The sequence below is a fragment of the Hemiscyllium ocellatum genome, chromosome 8 (assembly GCF_020745735.1).
Source record: "Hemiscyllium ocellatum isolate sHemOce1 chromosome 8, sHemOce1.pat.X.cur, whole genome shotgun sequence".
Lineage (NCBI taxonomy): Eukaryota > Metazoa > Chordata > Chondrichthyes > Orectolobiformes > Hemiscylliidae > Hemiscyllium > Hemiscyllium ocellatum.
In genome coordinates this window covers 53,141,782-53,162,286 of record NC_083408.1, presented here as the reverse complement: position 1 = coordinate 53,162,286, position 20,505 = coordinate 53,141,782, and the positions used below count along the sequence as shown (strand labels likewise).

The following is a 20,505-nucleotide window of genomic DNA, read 5'->3' as shown; positions in this document are numbered from 1 at the left end:
TGAGCCCTTGTTTGGGAGAAGGAAGTAACTGTAGGACTGCTCTTTTAATTTTACAAATTGACCAGAAGTATGACATTCCATAAAGGTGTTTCAGACATATTTCAGTTGTGTTAGTTAATCAATGGTGTATCAACTTCTTAAGTCATTGGTTTCTAAGGGAATTCTGACAATTTTAAATTTATTTTGAAGTCATTTAAACAAAAAAAACTAAAAGGTATCCTAAAAAAAAGTAATATAAGCATTTCATAACAAATATTAAACTCAATTTAATCTTGAACTGGAAATAGAAAATGAATTAGTATAATGAAGTGGACAGCTTTTGGCTGTAGACAGAACACTGATTTCCTAAATAGCTTTAACAGAATTGTTTCCCACAAATCATAAATTACATGAGAAAAATTCTGCATGGAAGATGTATCTTAATAAAGTTAGCCAGTACCTACCAGGAGCCTCAAATATTCACAGCAAGTTTCAATTTCAAAAATAATTTTTCAACTTTTTTTATTCAATGTACACCAATTAACTTATTTTAATCCAGCTTTTAGCACAGAACAATAAATAACTCGTATGGAACCAGGTTTTGCTCAGACATATTGAATTGCAAACAACAAGGGTATGTTAAAAGTGTGTCCCCATCCATGATAACTTACTATGACGTGCTTTGCTCAGACATGCTCAAATACAGAAACTGGAAGATCTAATCCATGATACCACTAACTAGTTGTCAGAGTCTAAGGGTTCAGGTTAAATCAGTTAGGACTGAGATGAATAGAAATTTCTTCAGCCAGGTGTTGCGAGCTTGTGGAATTCACTAACTCAGAAAGCTGTCAAGTCCAAAAGTTTTGTATGATTTCAATAAGTAGTTGGAGAGCACTTGGATTTAAAGGGATCAGAGGGTATTGGTGAAAAGCAGGAACATGATTCTGACTTGGATGATCATATGAATGACACAGCAGGCTCAAAGGGAAGATTGGCCTACTTTTAAACCTATTTCTTAAGTTTTTATATTTAATTTCAATCGCCAACTGAATCCCATGAACTGTTGTCCATAAATCAAAAACACTGCATTCTGCACCAGGTTATCTTCTATAAGCAATTGTCCTTATTTTAAAATAAGGCATTTTTGGAAACTGCATAGTTACTGGTGATTCCTAATCTTGTTACTTGAAAACACTTTGGGGGAGAAAGAAACACCTAACTAATTCTTTATACAACTGGGAGGTCGCTAGTTCTTTTTGGAGATTGTTTGTTTTGATTTTCAGTTGGGGAGGAAAGCTGAAGAAAAATAGCCTTCCAATTCAGCTGTCTTGTTTCTGGAAAAGAGCCCTTCTTGTCAGTCCAGTATGGTACCATGGGAACAAGATTAGGCCACTCAGCAAGTTCAGCCTCCTCTACCATTTTCGCAAGGTTTGTAGCTCAGGTTGAGGTTTAGAGTGTAGGTTTGCTCGCTGAGTTGTAGGTTTGATATCCAGACGTTTCATTACTTGGCTAGGTAACATCATCAGTGGCGACCTCCAAGTGAAGCGAAGCTATTGTCTCCTGCTTTCTATTTATATCTTTCTCCTGGATGGGGTTCCTGGGGTTTGTGGTAATGTGATTTCCTGTTCGTTTTCTGAGGGGTTGATAGATGGCATCTAGATCTATGTGCTTGTTTATGGCGTTGTGGTTGGAGTGCCAGGCCTCTAGGAATTCTCTGGCATGTCTTTGCTTAGCCTGCCCCAGGATAGATGTGTTGTCCCAGTCAAAATGGTGTTTTTTTCATCTGTGTGTAGGGCTATGAGGGAGAGGGGGTCGTGTCTTTTTGTGGCTAGCTGGTGTTCATGTATCCTGGTGGCTAACTTTCTTCCTGTTTGTCCTACGTAGTGTTTGTGGCAGTCCTTGCATGGATTTTTATAGGTGACGTTGGTTTTGTCCATGGGTTGTACTGTTTATTAGTTTTTGTTTGAGAGTGTTGGTGGGTTTGTGTGCTACTAGGATTCCGAGGGGTCTCAGTAGTCTGGCTGTCATTTCTGAAACTTCTTTGATATATAGACAGCCTGAGACGACTGAGACCCTTCGGAATCCTAGTAGCACACAAACCAACCATTGCTAAATTTCCTGTAGTGTGAGGTGAAGGGGTAAATATAGGGGAATGGGTCTGGGTGGGTTGTGCTTCGGCGAGTTGGGTCGAAGGACCTGTTTCCACTCTGTAAATAATCTAATTCAGTAAGTAATCTAAATTCAGTAGTTCTTTTGTATTCTAAGTCCGATTTAGAGAAAGCATACGATTGGTCATAACGGGAACCGTGAAACAAGAGAGACGTTGCCCCCATCAAGATCATAACAATATGGGTATGAAAAAGAAAAGTGGCCCAATTTTAGTCAGAAAAGTATGATGTTATCAAACATATTTAATATTCGTGAACAAATAACCAATCACTACCGGGTACCGCTGAGACACACTGCACTGAATTTTTTTTAAAAAATATTCAAATTGTGTGGGCCAGAGCAAATTTGGTTTTGCTGCTGACACACAGACGGCATCGTCTCGGGGCAAGGCCATGCCTCTACATAAATAATCAATGTCTTTAGAAAAGACCGTAAAGAGTAAGAAACGTCTGATGCTGATAACATCAGAAGATCCCCATCTCCGACTGGCTTCACATCGCGGATCAGCAATCCCAATTTGTCACAACCGCAGTTTCTTGGGCCTTTTACTTTCCCACACGGACGAGTGACCTGCGAGGACAGGCCGGAGGTTCCAGTGTCCACTCGCAGGGACACAGCTGTTGCCAAGCGGCTACTCACCGATCTGCTTCTCGCGCACGGACGCCGCCATCTTGGTTTCGTCTGACGTTGCTCCGGATGACGTGGCAGGTCGGACACGGAGTCTGCGCGCTACCGTAATGTTCCGCATTGCCGGGCCCCTGCCCCTGCGTGCGCGGAGTCTGCACTGTACCGTAATAGGGTTAAAAGTCACACCCCCCGCCGGGTGAGAGTCCAACAGGTTTATTCGGAGCGCCGCTCCCTCATGGGGGGCTGTGTACCGTAAATCATACCAGTCGCTGGGCATGTGCGAAGCGTTGCAGGGCAGACTTTTCCCACCTACCTGTGTGACCCAGCGTTGCATTCAGTAACAGGGTCGATAAGAAGTGGAGCTCGGAGAGGCACAGCGGGTCAGGCAGCACCGGAGGGGCAGGAATGTCAATGTTTCAGCTCGGCACTGTGGGAGCTCCGCTGGTGCTGCCTGGCCCGCTGCCCCTCTCCAGCTCCACTTTATTTTTTTTATTTTTTAAAAAAAAGCTCAACTCTGACTTCCAGCATCCACCAGTGATGGTGGAAGAATGACTTCATTATTTTGTGAACCGTGGACAGTCCAGAGTTTCACATCACCTGGTGAGGTCCTGCTCTCTCAAAAGAACATTCACTGACCTTTCTTACAAAAAAAAACTTGCTCAAAATTGTTGAGAATAGTATTTGGACAGCAATGGTCATTTAAATTGTCCACAACAATAACAGAGCTGGGAGTGTATATTACTGAAGGTGGACCATTCGGATGTTGCCAGCTAAATACAGTTACACCAAGGACAGCTGTGATATTGTGTTGTGGAAGATGACTTAACCATTCGTCCTGAAGGAAATCCTGTCCAAAATGTCGATTCTCTTACTCCTTGGGTGCTGCTGACCTCCTGTGCTTTTTGTTCCCAGCGCCATGCTTCATCGACTTCAGCATCTGCAGTCTTTATTATCCCCAACACCAGACGAGATGTTATGCATCTTGGATGTTTGCCAGAACTATCTGGAAAACACTATTCATAATCTGTTTTTCTCAGCAAGATAGTTCATGAATCGCTGAAGTCATGGAGAATCCCAGGGGACTGACAAATGGCTCATGTAATACCTGTTTAAGATGAGAGATTACAGGTTGATTAACCTGACCTCAGTCATTGGTAAGATTTTAGAGTCCATTATTAAGGATGATATTGCAGAGTACTTGGAAGTGCACGGCAAGGTAAGGTCATGCTTGACAATTCTGTTTGAATTCTCTGAGGAGGTTGCAAGTCAGACAAAGGAGAGCCAGTGCTTGTAATCTATTTGGATTTCCAGAAAGCATTTGACAATGTGCCGTTTAAGAGAGTGCTGAATAAGATAGGAGCCCATAGTACGAGCAGCAAGGTACTGGCAATGGATGGAGGATTGGCTGACTGACAGAAAGCAGACAGTGGCTAAAAAGAGCTGCAAATGTGTTGCTGGTCAAAGCACAGCAGGTCAGGCAGCATCTCAGGAATAGAGAATTCGACGTTTCGAGCATAAGCCCTTCATCAGGAATAAGAGAGAGAGCCAAGCAGGCTAAGATAAAAGGTCTATTTCAATATTAACCAGTGATAGGGGTCATGTACCTCAACTGTTCATGATGTAGGAAGAAGAGATGTTTAGACTATTTTATAACTTTGGAAATCAGAAGCACAAGGTACTTAGGAGTCCTAGTTTCGAATTGCCTTAAGCTTGACGTGCAGGTTCAGTTGGCAGTTAGGAAGGCAAATTCAATATTCACATTCATTTTGACAGGGCAAGAGTACAAAAGCAGGAATGTACTGCTGAGCCTGTCTAAGGTTCTGGTAGACTTTATTTGAAAAGGCTGCCAACATCATCAGAGACCCCTCCCACTCCAGTAATACACTTTTCAATACTCGTCCATCAGGCAGAAGATACAGAAGCTTGAACCTGTACCAACAGGTTCAAGAACAGCTTCTTCCCTGCTGAATGGACCACTCTAATTTCAAATCCATTGTTGATCTTGCTTTGTGCACTTCCTGTGCAGCTGTAATCTTGTATGCCTCACTCTATCCAAACACTCAAAGGTTTGTATGTTTTGATCTCAAAATAAACATTTTCACTGTACTTAGGTACATGTGACAACAACAAATCAAATCAAATAAAGTTTTGGGTCTGATTCTAAGGAAGGCTGTCATTGGAGGAGGTCTAGAGGAAATTCACAAAAATGACCCTGGCTGTAATAATTCAGAAAGCCCAACTGAAAAGGAATTTCATTTAATGTTGAACACAAAATAAAGCCAGTATTTGTGGCATACAAACACTAGTCCCAACCCTGGACAGACAATTCTGCAGACCCATCTGTAGGTCTGCTTTTTGTTTGTTACATATCTATCTATTTTCTAAACAACTTGCTCAGCAATGTTATGACAAACTCGTTGAGCAGTTAGAACTTGAACCCAGGTCTCCTGGTTCAGAGGGTGGGACACTACCACCGTGCCACAAGAATCCTCTGGGTCTGCAGTTTTCTTCCCGGGTCTTCTTTTTCCATGGAGCAGTGCCCTTACACACAACTGAACGGCTTCTGGATCTGCATTTTGTTTATATCCAGAAGTGATATCACACACAAACGAATGGTTTCTTCCCCACCACCAAATAACCCTTACTTTTTATTTTAGCAATTAACTGCCACTAGTAAATCACCTGTGCAGCCAATTGGATATTTATATGCAAACCCTGTTACAGGCAAGGCAAACTGTCAAAAGTGAGGGACATGTAGAGAGAACGAGAAGGGGATAAATCAAAATGGAGTTGAATGGGGACATAAAACACTATCTTCCACGGTGCCCATCTCTTTCTAAAGGCATAATGAGCATTGGTGGCTATTATGTGCTCCCTCTCCAATGATAACCAGCTCCAAACATAACCACAGAGGGGAGATTGTTGGCATAGATGACATCCCTCCATTGCCCACTGCCTGGGCATGTTTATACCCAGCCTGGCCAGACCCAGGAGTAGACCCACAGGAGGTCCTCCAACCTACCCACACCCTTCTGCACTGAATGCCCAAAGATCAGGAGCGGATGGCTGAAGTGCAACCAAAAACACAATAAAAATTTTTTCAAGTAACTAAAAAGAATGTGCACAACCAATATATACATGGGCCACAGCGCCACAGAATAAACAGATGGTCTGGGAATCTGTGAATTGCCGCAATCTGCAGTTATAAGGGACTGCTGCGTAGAACATCCTTTACCTCAAGTCCCTGATGGAACAAGGGAGGACTCCTGCTCAGAGAGTCCTCCACGAGCTGCAAAACAGCATACCAAGGCATGTCCAAGTGACAAACAGAGGAGTCCAGGTGAATGGTGTTCAGCAGCATCCTGTACAAAAATGCCTCTTTGCAAGGTGAAAAGTCACACACATACTTAAGAGGTGACTCAGGTTGTGGGGCACAGGCTCCTGAGAGAGGTTCAGAACATTAGGGACCAGTGTGAAATTCCATCCAAGCTGGAGTACATGCAGATAGTGGGTCTATTTATTTTTTAAAAAAATTATTCTTTACATGTTCTAATTTTATTGAACCAAACAATTTGAAACTAGTACATAAAAACTTTTACATGATCATTATATACCACTTGCATGTATGTTGCTTTCCTGCTAAAAATTGCATTCAGATGCTATGTATGTCAAAGTACACTCTGTCCCAGACTGTACAGATTGGTTAATGTTGCAAATCAAAGTAGGGAAACAGTTATCTACTGAAATTAGAGTGTTACCATACTGTAACTTTAAACATACAAATTTTTCAAGAATATTTTTTGAGGCCTCATACATACAGATGATTTTTTTTCTTCTCTTTTAGAGCAGCCAATGTTATTGTTATCTTTCTATAAAAACATTAGGCTTTGAAAAGCAAACATATACCCAGAAAATGTCTGGAAGGTTCAAGTTGTTTTATGTTGATAGCTGATTTTCAACCTTTGACAGATAACCTTTCCAAAGTCAGATTTCGCCAAAGTACTGAGCTAGCTAGTGAAATCCTTCTCTAAAACCTTGTCTCTGTAGGACATTGCACATAAAGACTTTCAGTGGTCATGCATTAAGCTCCTTCATGAAAGTATTCAGCTTCTATGTTTTACTACATAACTTAAACAGCTCTTGAAACATCTCTTCACTGATTGCCTCAGGTCAGACAATTTTGTTACCAAGAAGAAGAATAGGCACATTTCCAATGGTTTGGTCCCTCATTAGTGCATCAAATTGTGCCAGATGCTCACAGTGTGCACAGTCAACCAGGAAGACAATATCATTGATAAGGTCTTTTTTTTAACCCATAAGTGCTATCTTGCACAATTGTGTGTCTTTTCTTCTACCAAAAGCCACTTAGTTATATCAATTGGTACAAAGTCTCAACAAAGAAAGAAAACTGGATGAACCACTTGGCATAGATTAGGTACCAGAAAACAATGGCAGAAACAGCCTTGTCAACACTGCAAATTCCTGGGGTACAGTGCTAAAATCTGGTGAGCTGTCTCACAGATTAGTCAAGCAACAGCATGAGATAGTCATAGTCACGTTATTATACCTTGCAGACAATGTCTCAGACAAGACCATCACCATCCCAGGATATGTTCCGTCCCACTGACAGGACAGACCAAGCAAAGGTAATGATACAGTGGCATACAGTAGGGAGAGAGTTGTCCCGGGAGTGTTTGACATCGACTTTGGACCCCATGAAGTCTCACTGCTTCCGCTTAAACACAGGCAAGGAAACCATCTGCTGATTACGATGTACTGTCCTCCTTCAGCTAGTGAATCAATACTCCAAATGAAGAGCTTATACTCGATTCTCCTGCTCCTTGGACGCTGCCTGACCTGCTATGCTTTTCCAGCACTACACTTTTCAACTCTCATCTCCAGATCTGCAGTCCTCACTTCTCCCACTACTCCTCTATGTTGAGCAACATTTGGAGGAAGCACTGAAGTTTGCAAGGGTGCAAAATGCACTCTAGTGGGGAATTTTAATGACCACCACTAAGAGTGGCTTGGCGGCAGCACTACTGTTTGAGCTGGTCCGGTTGTAAAGGACATTGCTGCTGAATTGGATCTGTGGCATGTGGCGAGGGAATTAACAAGAGGGAAACATATCCTTGACCTCATCCTTACCCAAGGATGCATCTGTCAGTGACTATTGGTAACAGTGACCACTGCACAGTCCTTGAGGAGACAAAGTTCTGCCTTCACATTGAGAATACCCTCCATTGTGTTGTGTGGCACTATTGTAGTGCTAAATGAGACAGACTTTGAACAGATCTAGCAATTGAAGACTGGGCATCCATGAGGTGCTGTGGGCCATCCATAGTAGCAGAATGTACCTCAGCACAACCTACAACCTCATAGCCTAATATAATCGCCCACTCAACCATTACCATCAAACCAGGGGATCAATTGTAGTTCAATAGAGAGTGCAGGAAAGCATGCCAGGAGCAGCAGCAGGCATACCTAAAAAGGAGGTGCAGCTACCAAGCAGGACTACTTGCATGCCAAATGCAGAAACAGTAAATAATATAGAGCTAAGCAATCCCACAGGGAGAAAGTGAGCACTATTGGTGCTGGAGATTAAGAGTTGAAGAGTGTGGTGCTGGAAAAGCACAACCGGGCAGGCAGCATCCAAGGAGCAGGAGAATCGACATTTTGGGCTTAAGCCCTTCCAACAGATCAGACCTAGCCTTTGTAGTCCTACCACAAACAGCTTTATGGACACCAGTCTTCAGTCAATTTGATTCACTCCATGTAGACTGAAGACTTGTGCTCCAGAATTTGCCATTCCCCTTGCCAAGCTCTTCCAGTATAGTTAGAACACTGGCACCTATTTGACAATATGGAAAATTGCCTAGGTAGGTTCTGTACATAAAAGCAGGGCAAATCCAATCCAGCCAATTAATGCTCCATCAATCTACACTCAATCATCAGTAAAATGATGGAAGGTATCATCAAGAATGCTATAAAGCAGCAACTGCACAGCAATGCCCAGTTTGGATTCTGCCAAGGTCACTCAGCTCCAAACTGGGGTTCAAACACAGATAAACAAGCTGAATTCCAGAGGTGAGACAAGAGTGAAAGCCCTTGACATCAACGCTGCATTCGACCAACGTGGCATCTGGCTAGGAATCAGTGGATATCAGGGGGCATATTCTCTGCTGGTTGGAGTTGTACCTGGCATAGAGGAAGATCGTTGTGGTTGTTGCAGGTCAGTCATCTCAGTTCCACAACATTTCTGCAGGAGTTCCTCAGGATAGTGTCTTAGGCCCAACTTCCTTCAGCTGCTTCAATGATCTATACTCCATCATAAGGTCAGAAGTGGGGATGTTCGTCGATGAATCCGCAACGTTCAGCATCATTCACTCCTCAGATACTGAAGCAGTCCATGTTTAAATGTAACAAGGTTTGGACAATATCCAGGTTTGGGATGACAAGTGGCAAGTAATATTTACGCCACACAAATGCCAGGCAATGACCATTTCCAATAAGAGATGACCTAATCACTGCACCCTGACATTCGATGGTGTTATCATCACTGAATCCCCCACTATCGACATCCTGGGGGTTATCATTGACCAGAAACTCAACTGGACTCACCACATAAACACAGTGGCTATCAGAGCAGTTCAGACACTAGGAATACTGCGTGAGTAACTCATCTCCTGACAGCCCAAAGCATGCCCACCGTCGACATGACACAAGACAGCACTGTGATGGAATACTCCCCACTTGCCTGGATGAATGCAGCTTCTACAACACTCAAAAAGCTTGACACCGTCCAGAACAAATCAGCCCGCCTGATTGGCACCACATCCACAAGCATCCACTCCTTCCCTCGCAGCCGCTCAATAACAGGAGTGTACTACCTACAAGATGTATTATAGAAATTCACCAAAGACTATTGGACAGCAGCTTCTACTATGAGCAGAGCAAATGAATGTTTAAGTGATCCAGTACAGAAAGAAAGGTTCCATGACCTGATGCATTTTGGCAAGGTGAGTTGTTTGGCACAAGCACACAGAGGGTGAACTAATGGTACACATCAGAATGCTGCAGCATATGAGGTAGACTTCTGGTAGAGCATGGAGGTATGTATGACTAAGCTAGTTCTGTCAGTGCATACATGACAGATGGCTGCTTATAAGGTCAACATTACTCCATGTTTGCAGTTTAAGAGAGGCCAGAATACCAGACAGGTGACCCACATCGGGGCTGGAGCTGTGAGAGTACAAGCAATTCGGGATGTTTAGTAAATAGTCATCAAAAATAAAGGAAAAGTGAAAAAGATGGTGGTAAAGGCACTTTGTTGTGATGCTAACAGTGGAGGTGATCCTGCTAAAATATAAGGCTAATGGTTATGACATTGATGGTTTTAGCCCTAGTAATATTAGTAACTTATATTCTTTGATATTGTTTTTCCTCCCATATTGAGGAGAGCCATTCTACAGTTACCATGTTAAAATATTTATTCTCCTGCAAAGAAATAGCTATGGCTTGTCCTTCATATGCTTTGTCTTCTTCCTCCCCCTCCGTTATCAGATCTCTGTGTGAGAAAAAAAGCTTCCTCCTCTTCCGATGTTGCAGCTCTCAAGCCTAGCATCTTTCCTTTTTAGGTGTAGGCCCTCAGTTGCACAATATTGTAAAGCATAAAGCACAGCATGAGAATTCTCTGCTGAGGCCACCCTTGCTTGTAGGGCTGTGCCTGAGTGGTCACATACCTGCTCTATTGCACTCCAGCTTAGCACAGGGCTAATATTAAAGTTCCATTTGGAAGACTGCCTTAAGAAGATCAATAACCACCTTCTTCAGGGCTACCCATCATTCCCAGAAAACAAGCCACACAACAGTGTTTGTGTTCGATAAATCTGAGGCAGTTGTGAACTCAAGATAAATGAGTTAGGGTGGTTATCAATGAATATATGCAGGTGAAGAAAGTTTGCTGCAGTCTTGCGCTTTATGTAATTCAGAGAGTTGGACGACTTTCAAGTTCACGTTGAAGAACTGAGATTTTCGGAGGATGTGGCTGTAGTCAACAACCCCCTCTGCTGGCATGAAGTGGGCTAATTGTCCAGATATCAAACCCTGTGGAAAGTTAAAGAGGCTATCGGTGACAGTCTAGGTGCGGTTGCGAGGTGCTGCATTTTGGGAAAGCAAATCTTAGCAGGACTTATCCACTTAATGGTAAGGTCTTAGGGAGTATTGCTGAACAAAGAGACCTTGGAGTGTAGGTTCATAGCTCTTTGAAAGTGGAGTCGCAGGTAGGTAGGATAGTGAAGAGGGTGTTTGGTATGCTTTCCTTTATTGGTCAGAGTATTGAGTACAGGAGTTGGGAGGTCATGTTGCGACTGTACAGGGCATTGTTTAGGCTACTGTTGGAATATTGCATGCAATTCTGGTCTCCTTCCTATTGGAAAGATGTTGTGAAACTTGAAAGGGTTCAGAAAAGATTTACAAGGATGTTACGAGGGTTGGAGGATCTGAGCTACAAGGAGAGGCTGAATAGACTGGGGCTGTTTTCCCTGGAGCGTCGGAGGCTGAGGGGGTGACCTTGTAGAGGTTTACAAAATTATAAGGGGCATGGATAGGATAAATAGACAAAGTCTTTTCCCTGGGGTCAGGGAGTCCAGAACTAGAGGGCATAGGTTTAGGGTGAGAGGGGAAAGATATAAAAGAGACCTAAGGGACAACTTTTTCACGTAGAGGGTGGTACATGTATGGAATGAGCTACCAGAGGATGTGGTGGAGGCTGGTACAATTACAACATTTAAGAGGCATTTGGATGGGTATATGAATAGGAAGGGTTTGGAGGGATATGGGCCGGGTGCTGGCAGGTGGGACTAGATTGGGTTGGGATATCTGGTCAGCATGGACGGGTTGGACTGAACAGTCTGTTTCCATCCTGCACAACTCTATGACTCTATTCCGCAAAGGTATTCTGCTGAGTCTTTGAATTCAGTCAGTTTAACCTTGAAAGCCACTGGCTGAATACAGGGATTAGCAAACTGTGGTTCAAGGCATGGGTATACCATGTCATTTCAATGGCCATTTCTTGACCTAGCCTGATACACTTTCTGTATTTGCTTTGAGATATGACTTCTGCAGTCAGTAGACAGTTACCTCAGTAAAATCTGGCTGCCCTCTTCTTCCTCCCTGGTGTGCTCTGCAATACTATCTGTTGGCCTGGCACTCTAGCTTTATGTTGGTCAGTGTTCACCTTTCTCTGTGGCATGAATATAAAAATATATTAGATTCCATTTTCATTGATAATGTGCTCTGCTCCCTTCTCTGGCATATATTTGCCACTTGCCCAAGGTCACCTTGGGTTATAGCAGTGCACTTGAGATAGGTTCTTTTGATAAAAATCTCTAATACTTCAACTATCTAGTAATGTTCAAACGAAATCCTTGGACCTGTTAAAAAGGTACCTACTTCTCCAAAGAACTCCAAAAACCTTTAGACCACATATCCAAAATGCAATTCCTGCCCTTTCCACAAAAATGATGGGTGTTGAGTTTAGGAACAGAATGTCTGGAATCAAGTCCCCAGTGCCATTTTGACCAAACCAGAGAGAAAGTCTCCAATATTATGATAATTCAGACTTTCATCTTTAATCCCTTCTCATTTTTTGAACATTTACACAAACTTAATTTAACATGCCAGCACGTACAACATACTATCAGCCACTAACAGTCTCCATTAGCAGCTATCATTCACCCAGGCTGACCTTCACCCATTCCTTTGACTGGTCACATGTTTCTCTCTGGGCTTCATCTCCATCTATCATTTACTCCTTTGCCCTTCCCTCTCCATTTTCAACATGTATACCAACCCTTTCTGAAGGGATACTGAACCCAAAACATTAATTCTGCTCTTTTCTCCACAGATGCTGCCAGACCTGTTGAGTTTTTCAAGCAATTTCTGATTTTGTTTGCAAACCATCACCTAAACTACCTCCTTTTAAATATCAAAACATTATCTATTTCCATTTCTCCAGCACTCTGAGTATCATTGATATCACAACTGTCTCATCACAGGTACAGCAAGTACAACCCAAAGGTACAGCTTACCACAGTTTTATTGCTAGCACTCCCCAAACTACTGAGGGCAAACATAGCTGGAACATAGTAACACCAACACCTCAAAAGGTCCCATTCAAGTCATACATCATTCAAATGTGGACATGAAAAGCTCATCTCAATTTTGTGGGATGGACAATAAATGAGAGATTCCTCGGGATTTCAATATCTAGAGAATGTTTTTCAAAACTGCATCTTTTACAAAGCAAAGTATCTCAAGTTGTTTTGTCCATAAATCTGGCTAGATCAAAAGACAGGTCTTTTATTGCTTCTGGTTATTTTCATCTCAGGTGGAGTTAATTTTTATTTACACCACAAAAGGATGCCAATTGACTCAGCAAGTCCCTGAAGAACATCCAGTCAGTTACTCTTCCCCATTCAGTTACCACTGCCATGCATATTTAGTTCCTTCAAGCAACTTCTCAAAATCGTTACTTCCACTTCCACCCCCCTCAAATTTCTTTCTCTTGTTCTCCTGCACTTCTTACTTCAGATAATAATTTCTTTTTAAAACAGAATTTAAACAAGTCTGAAATTTGACTTTGATAGTTGTTAACTCACTGTAATCATTAGATGGTGAAGGAACCGGTCTACTAATATTTAAACCGATGTGTGGTTTGTCAACTTTATACCTATCGCTTAGTTAAGCTATCACAGTTTAACGAATAGTAATAAAAATTGGAGAGGTGAACACAATCCAGAAACTTTAAATATGCACATTGGGCTGTGATAAAATGGGGGAGGAGGGTAGCTCCGTTGGCAAAATAGGTAGCTAATCATTCTGAATAATGGAGCTAGCACGACTTTAACTCTCATTCCAGCTGAAGTAGATTGGGGAGCTGCCTTCTTGCCTTGATTCAGGGATTGGAAATCAATGGCACAAAAGTGGACAAAAACAGCCATGAGAAACAGCTCTGGATGAAACATCAGCAGACAATGAATCAAGGACCTGCTTTCAGGAAGAGCACTCATTAAATGGAATTTTATTATTAGATGGCCAGCAACTGTAACTTTTCTTTAATATGTCAGCACACGATTGGTCACTAAACTTATTGTCTTTATTCCTTCAGGCATTTGACTAACGGTCTCAAAAATTTAAATGATCTGGCATACACAAACAATTTTCTACTTGCTTTGCAATCAAAAAAAAAAATGTTTGAGCTGTACTTTTTAATACCAGACTATAATTTACATTCTTGCTAGTATGGGTAAAGTAAGCCAAAGTTTGATATCAGTTATATTTATAGAGTCATAGTCAGAAATGTACAGCATGGAAACAGACCATGGTCCATGCTGACCAGATATCCTAACCTAATCTAATTCCATTTCCCAGCACTTGGCCGATTGCCCTCTCAACCCTTCCTATTCTTATACCCATTCAGATGCCTTTTAAATTTAGAATTGTACCAGCCTCCACCATTGCCTCTGGCAGCTCATTCCATACAAGCACCACCCTCTGCGTGAAAAAGTTGCCCCTCTCACCATAAACTTATGTTCTCTAGTTCTGGACACTCCCACCCCAGGGAAAAGACCTGGTCTATTTACCCTATCCATGTCCTTCATGATTTTATAAACCTTTATAAGGTCACCCTTCCGATGCTTCAAGGAAAACAGCCCCAGCCTATTCAGCCTCTCCCTACAGCTCAAATCCTCCAAACCTGGCAATATCCTTGTAAATCTTCTCAGAACCCTCTCAAGTTTCACAACATTCTTTCGATAGAAGGGAGACCAGAATTGCACACAATATTCCAAAAGTGGCCTAACCAATGTCCTGTATAGCTGCAACATGACCTCCCAACTCCTATACTCAATCCTCTGACCAATAAAGGAAAATATACTAAATGCCTGATCAGGTGCTGGGGATTTATCCACTTTTATGCATTTCAAGACACCCAGCACCTCCTGTTCTGCAATATGGACATTTTTCAAGTTTTCACCATCTATTTCCCCACATTCTGTATCATCCATATCCTTTTCCACAATAAACACTGATGCAAAATACTCATTTAGTATCTCTGCCATCTCCTGCAGTTCCACACATAGGCTACCTTGCTGATCTTTGAAGGGCTGTATTGTTTCTCTAGTTACCCTTTTGTCCTTAATGTATTTATAGAATCCCTTTGGATTCTCCTTAATCCTAATTGCCAAAGCTATCTCATGTCCCCTTTTTGCACTCTTGATTTCCCTCTTAAATATACTCCTACTGCCTTTATACTCGAATGATTCATTCAATCCCTGCTGTCTATACCTTACATATGCTTCCTTTTTCTGAACCAAAACCTAAATTCCTCTAGTCATCTAGCATTTCCGACACGTACCAGCCTTTCCTTTCACCCTAACAGGAATATACTGTCTCTGGACTCCCGTTATCTCATCTTTGAAGGCTTCCCATTTTCCAGCCATCTCTTTACCTGCGAACATCTGCCCCCAATCAGCTTTTGAAAGTTCTTGCCTAATACCGTCAAAATTGGCCTTCCTACAATTTAGAACTTCAACTTTTAGATGTGGTCTATCCTTTACCTTCACTATTTTAAAACTAATAAAAATATGGTTGCTAGCCCCAAAGTACTCCCTGACTGACACCTCAGTCACATGCACTGCCTTATTTCCCAAAAGTAGCTCAAGTTTTGCACCTTCTCTAGTAGGTACATCTACAAACTGAATCAGAAAATGTTCTTGTAGACACTTAACACTATGGCAGTCCCCCCAGTCTATGTTTTGGACATTTAAAATCCCTTACTATAACCATCCTATTACTCTTACAGAAAACTGAGATATTCTTACAAATTTGTTTCTCAATTTCCCACTTAATATTGAGGTGTCTACAATACAATCCCAATAAGGTGATCATCCCTTTTTTATTTCTCAGTTCCACCCAAGTAACTTTCCTAGATGCACTCCGACATATAGCCATTCTGCTGTCCCTTATCAAAGATGCCACTCACTCTCCTCTCTTGTCCTCCTTTCTATCCTTCCTATAGCATTTGTATCTTGGTACATTAAGCTGGCAGATCTGTCCACCCTGAGCCATGTCTCTGTAATTATTGATATCCCAGTCCCATGTTCCTAACCATGCCTATCTGCCTCCCCTGTTAGCCCACTTGCATTGAAATAAATGCAGTGTAATTTATCAGTCCTGCCTTGACCTCTGTTTTGTTCCTGCCTGATTTGACTGTTTGATTTGCTCCCTTTCCCAACTGTACCAGTCTCAGACTGATCTCTTTCCTAATTCTCTGGGATCCCCCGCTCCACCTGGGGAGTTTAAATTCTCCCCAGCAGCTCTAGCAAATTTCTCTGCCAGTATATTATTCCCTTCCAATTCAGGTGCAATCTATCCTTCTTGTACAAATCACTTCTACTCCAGAAGAGATCACAATTATCCAAAAATGTGAACCCTTCTCCCCTGCACCAGCTCCTCAGCCATGCATTCATTTGCTCTATCCTCCTACTCCTACCCTCACTAATTCATAGCATCAGGAGTAATCCAGATATTACTACCCTCGCGGATCTCTTTTATAAATAAGTTTGCTCACTGAGCTGGAAGGCTCATTTTCAGATGTTTCATCACCATACTAGGTAACATCATCAGTGAACCTCCGGTGAAGCTCTGGTATTACGACTTTCTATTTATGTGTTTCGTCACCTAGTCTGAAAATGAATGCTCCAGCTCAGCGAGCAAACTTACATCCAGAACTTCAACCTGAGCCACAAATCTTCTCCTAACTCACTCCTTAATAAATTTCTCCTAACTTTCTATATTCTTTAAGAGTATCATCCTTTTCCCTACCTATGTCATAAATTCCAATGTGTACAACAACCTCCTGCTGGTCCCTCTCCCCTTTGAGTTCATACATAATACACAAAATGTAAAAGTTTGATCTACTATTCATAACAGAATAAAATGTCAGACTGTGGATAAATTAAACAAAGATTTGGAGATTTATTTTTCTGGTCACTTCAGTTAAGTGCACTAAAGCATTGTGATCTCTTGTATATGCTGGTTTCTGCTGGAACAATCTCGGATGCCTAAGGTAGATGCACAGCCAACCATCCCCCTTGATGGTATCAGTCAAAGCTATTTATACTAAGTGGGGAAGCACTTCCATACAAATTCTTCGACAGAATTTAGGTTCAATCTTAATCAGCAACAAATTTAATTACTTTGTCAACACCAAGTTGGTAATCTCACAAGACGTAATGCAACCATCAAGCTCAACCCAAGATTAAGCACATGTTACTACTTGAATTACATGCAGTTTATCATAATTGAAGCACTAGACATCTTCTGGTACATGCATGCGAAATTTGGAGTCAGTTCTCCAGGAGAATGGGAGACACAGGATTCTGATTAGCGCCTCCTAGGAACAATTCTTGACATTTTGTTTGTGCAGTATTTCTTTGCGAAACCAATCACTTTTTTCAGGTTCAGTCATAGATAGAAAAGCTGACTGAGCTGTTTTGGAACTACTAATATACTGCTGAATTGATCCTAACAAGAGTTGACCACAAACTCCTGCAGCAAATTTGCAGTATTATAAACCCACCTTTCAAAATTGTGGCTCTCGTTGGGTGCATAAAACAAAGACCTGAAAGAAATCTGAAGTTTGAAAAAAAATTTTAAAACATTTATTTACATAAACAAGTGAAAACATGATCATATTAACAGACACCATCCAACTACATTTTTAAAAGACAAATTACAGAAAAATTCATAATATGAATGTTAAAAAGGGAAATTATCAAGTTAAAGTATCAGCTACGAATCCTTTGAACATCGAAAATTTTAAAATGAGGTTTGAAAATTCAATGTTAGACATTATATTTTATTTTGAAGTTCACATTTTACTGCAAGATATTTTAGCAATTGTTTCATGTTCTGTTTAATTGTCACAAAATAACCAGTGATGTTAGAGATATGAGCAATTAAATTTAATATTTCTGCATCATTCAAATATGTTATGCATTAATAATAGCTCTGCAGTAAAAGCAAACTAAGATGATAATTATTTAGGATGAGTAGCTAGTGCAAATGCAATACTTTATTTTATTCACAAACAGCATTTGTTTATACAATACTTAATTTGTACATGGTTTTTATATCCTCCTCGATATGAATTACTTCATGAGCATTAGTCTTCTTTGTACTGAAAGGCATGCTTTTCTAACAAAATGTTTCCTTTCCTTTGGAGTCTGCTATATTTTACTGATATGTTATCTAAACATTGTCTGTTTGTTACATTTTATTGCCTGGAAATCTTGCTCAAACACATAATGAATTATATTTGTTGTATATAAATTTAGTTACAAAATATTTTTCCATTGTAAAATGTTATGGGGTGCAAACAAAATTGGCAGAAGTGCAAATATTGATTTGACTAATATCATTCTATATGAATTTTATTCCAAATCTAAACAGATTTATAAAAAAATTAATTGATTCACTGCTTTCACTAAAGCCAGAAATCAGTGTTCAAAGCACAACTAGTAATAAATTGGATAGGATATAACAGGCCAATGCAGTGCAAGGAAGAATGTGCAACACATGAAGCAGTGACTTTCACAGAATGACAAGAAAAAAACATTTTTACAATATTGGCTCCTAATGAGCCCTTACATTGCCAACACCAAGCTATTTTTATTCTCTTAATACTGTTAAAGCATTTATTCATTTTTGTTCAACTGAATAATTTTATTTATGTTTGTAGTAATTTCTAAACAACTTTTAGAACAGTCCTTTTTTTGGGGAAGACAAATTAAATGCATTACCAATGCAAAGTAATTTTAAGTATTTAAGTATAATCTATTGTGACAGTTATAAGGTTAGGAATATTAAAATACAGAGTACATACTTTTCCAGGCAACAAATAGGAAAAACTAATGAATACAATTAAAAAAAAATTGTACAAGCAAGACTGAAACAAAAAGATTCTAATTTAGAAAGTAAACTCGAGACAAACCTGAAGTGCTTCAAGCAATTCAAACTATTACTTTGGCAAATTCTATTCTAAAGTTTAAAAAATTCAGAAATTATTCAATTGAATGTATCCAAAAATTGTGTATTCTTGAGCCATGTGCTGATAATACATACTGTTATCATGACAAATTTACTCCTTGTACATGTGGAATTCTTACGCAAACAGACTATTAAAAAACATTTAATCAACAAATTCAGCAATTTCATAACTTCATTAACATTAACTAATCAAAACAAAAATTCAAAATCCCTTTTTATGGATAAGACCACCTGGGGAAACAAAGAAAATTTTAAAAAAATATTGTTATGTTCCTCTCATTGCTATCCATATTTACAAAGAAAAACAACAGGGACTGCAACTAGGCCTCAACACTTTGTAACAAGCCAGGCAAAGACGTCTCCAAGCTGAGATAGAACTTCCTTTCCAAACAGTCCTATTCACTGTTGAAACGAAGATGAAAAAATAATGGAACATGCCAAAGCATATCTGTGTCTCTCCTAACGCAATGAATTGCATCAATGTGCCAAGAGAGAAGCATATTTACATGGCAGTTCTCATTTGTTCCTGCTTTCCTCATACATATGGTGCAGTAAAATTATGAATCTCCAGCCATAAAGAACTTTCTGAAGAGCAGTCATTATCTCTTCCCACTTTATAAGATGTGGTCGCAGCAAGGTTTTGCTAAATAAATGTACATTATGAACCAAGACATAAAGAAAATTGTTACATACTAACGTTCAAGACTGCAAAATCTTCACTGCGTTAAATTCATTTTAAGCCAGGTGTATTGCAGATAGCAAAATCCATACATCCTTTAAATTCTTCATATGTTTTTGACATGGGTAGTTTTAAACAATTTAGACATGTTTGTGCTGTTGGAAAGCGGTACTGTATTATTCCATCACTATGCAAGAATTTAATCGAGGGGTCAGGAAGAAAACAGATTGCTGGAATGATGTTTGTGCCAGTTACAAATGTCAAGATGTCTTCAAAAGCAGCTTCAGTTGTTCCATCTGAAAAAAAGAAAGTAAGTTAATTTGCAGAACCTGGAGGACAGTAGAACCACTTATATGATTGATGTGGCCAGTCACCCAGACAATTATGAAAACCAGCTGAATACTGTTGATTTGTTTGCACATCACTAAAGAGTCAGTAGATCACAGCAGGGCAGAATCTCTTCAACTTAAAAATGCAAAATTGTCTTGGGATAATTGTCTTGAACAAGTATGTTTTCAGCCTAGATTTCCCTTCCTGTATGTAACTAATCAATGAAAAGTTAATTCAGGTAGATATGCATTTTGAAATATTACTTTTGAAATCAAAGTAATAGGTTGCCCTCCAAGCACATGGTCAGTCACTATATACATTGCTTAAATGCAATAATACAGAATGGTGTGTATACTTATAACCCCTTCATGATGTCCCCTTCTGAGTTGTAACAAGCAGGATAGATAAAGGGAAGCAATAGATGTAATGCTTTTGGATTTTGGAGGATTGGCTAACTAATTCTGTCTCGGACATTAGTGAATCTCTGGAATTCTTTACCACAGAGGGCTGTTGAGGCTGGGTCATTAAGTATATTTAAGTATAGACAGATTTGCAATCAATAAGAAAATCAAGAGTAATGGGGTAAAGGCAAGAAATTGGAGTTGACA

General features: G+C 40.3%; 2 protein-coding genes across 4 annotated transcripts in view; both read right to left on the bottom strand.

The window, feature by feature from the left end:
* Nucleotides 1-2,837, bottom strand: part of scfd1 (sec1 family domain containing 1) — a 164,761-nt gene extending 161,924 nt beyond the window's left edge. The window contains exon 1 of the mRNA XM_060828380.1: nt 2,788-2,837. Within this exon, the coding sequence (XP_060684363.1) occupies nt 2,788-2,818 (31 nt within the window). The 5' untranslated portion in view covers nt 2,819-2,837. The remainder of the gene's footprint in view (nt 1-2,787) is intronic.
* A 16,034-nt stretch (nt 2,838-18,871) lies between these two features.
* g2e3 (G2/M-phase specific E3 ubiquitin protein ligase) overlaps nt 18,872-20,505 on the bottom strand; it is a 79,290-nt gene continuing 77,656 nt past the window's right edge. For all 3 annotated transcript variants that reach the window (XM_060829025.1, XM_060829026.1, XM_060829027.1), the window contains one exon: nt 18,872-19,863. In XM_060829025.1, coding sequence (XP_060685008.1) covers nt 19,619-19,863 — 245 coding nt within the window. In that variant the 3' untranslated portion in view covers nt 18,872-19,618. The remainder of the gene's footprint in view (nt 19,864-20,505) is intronic.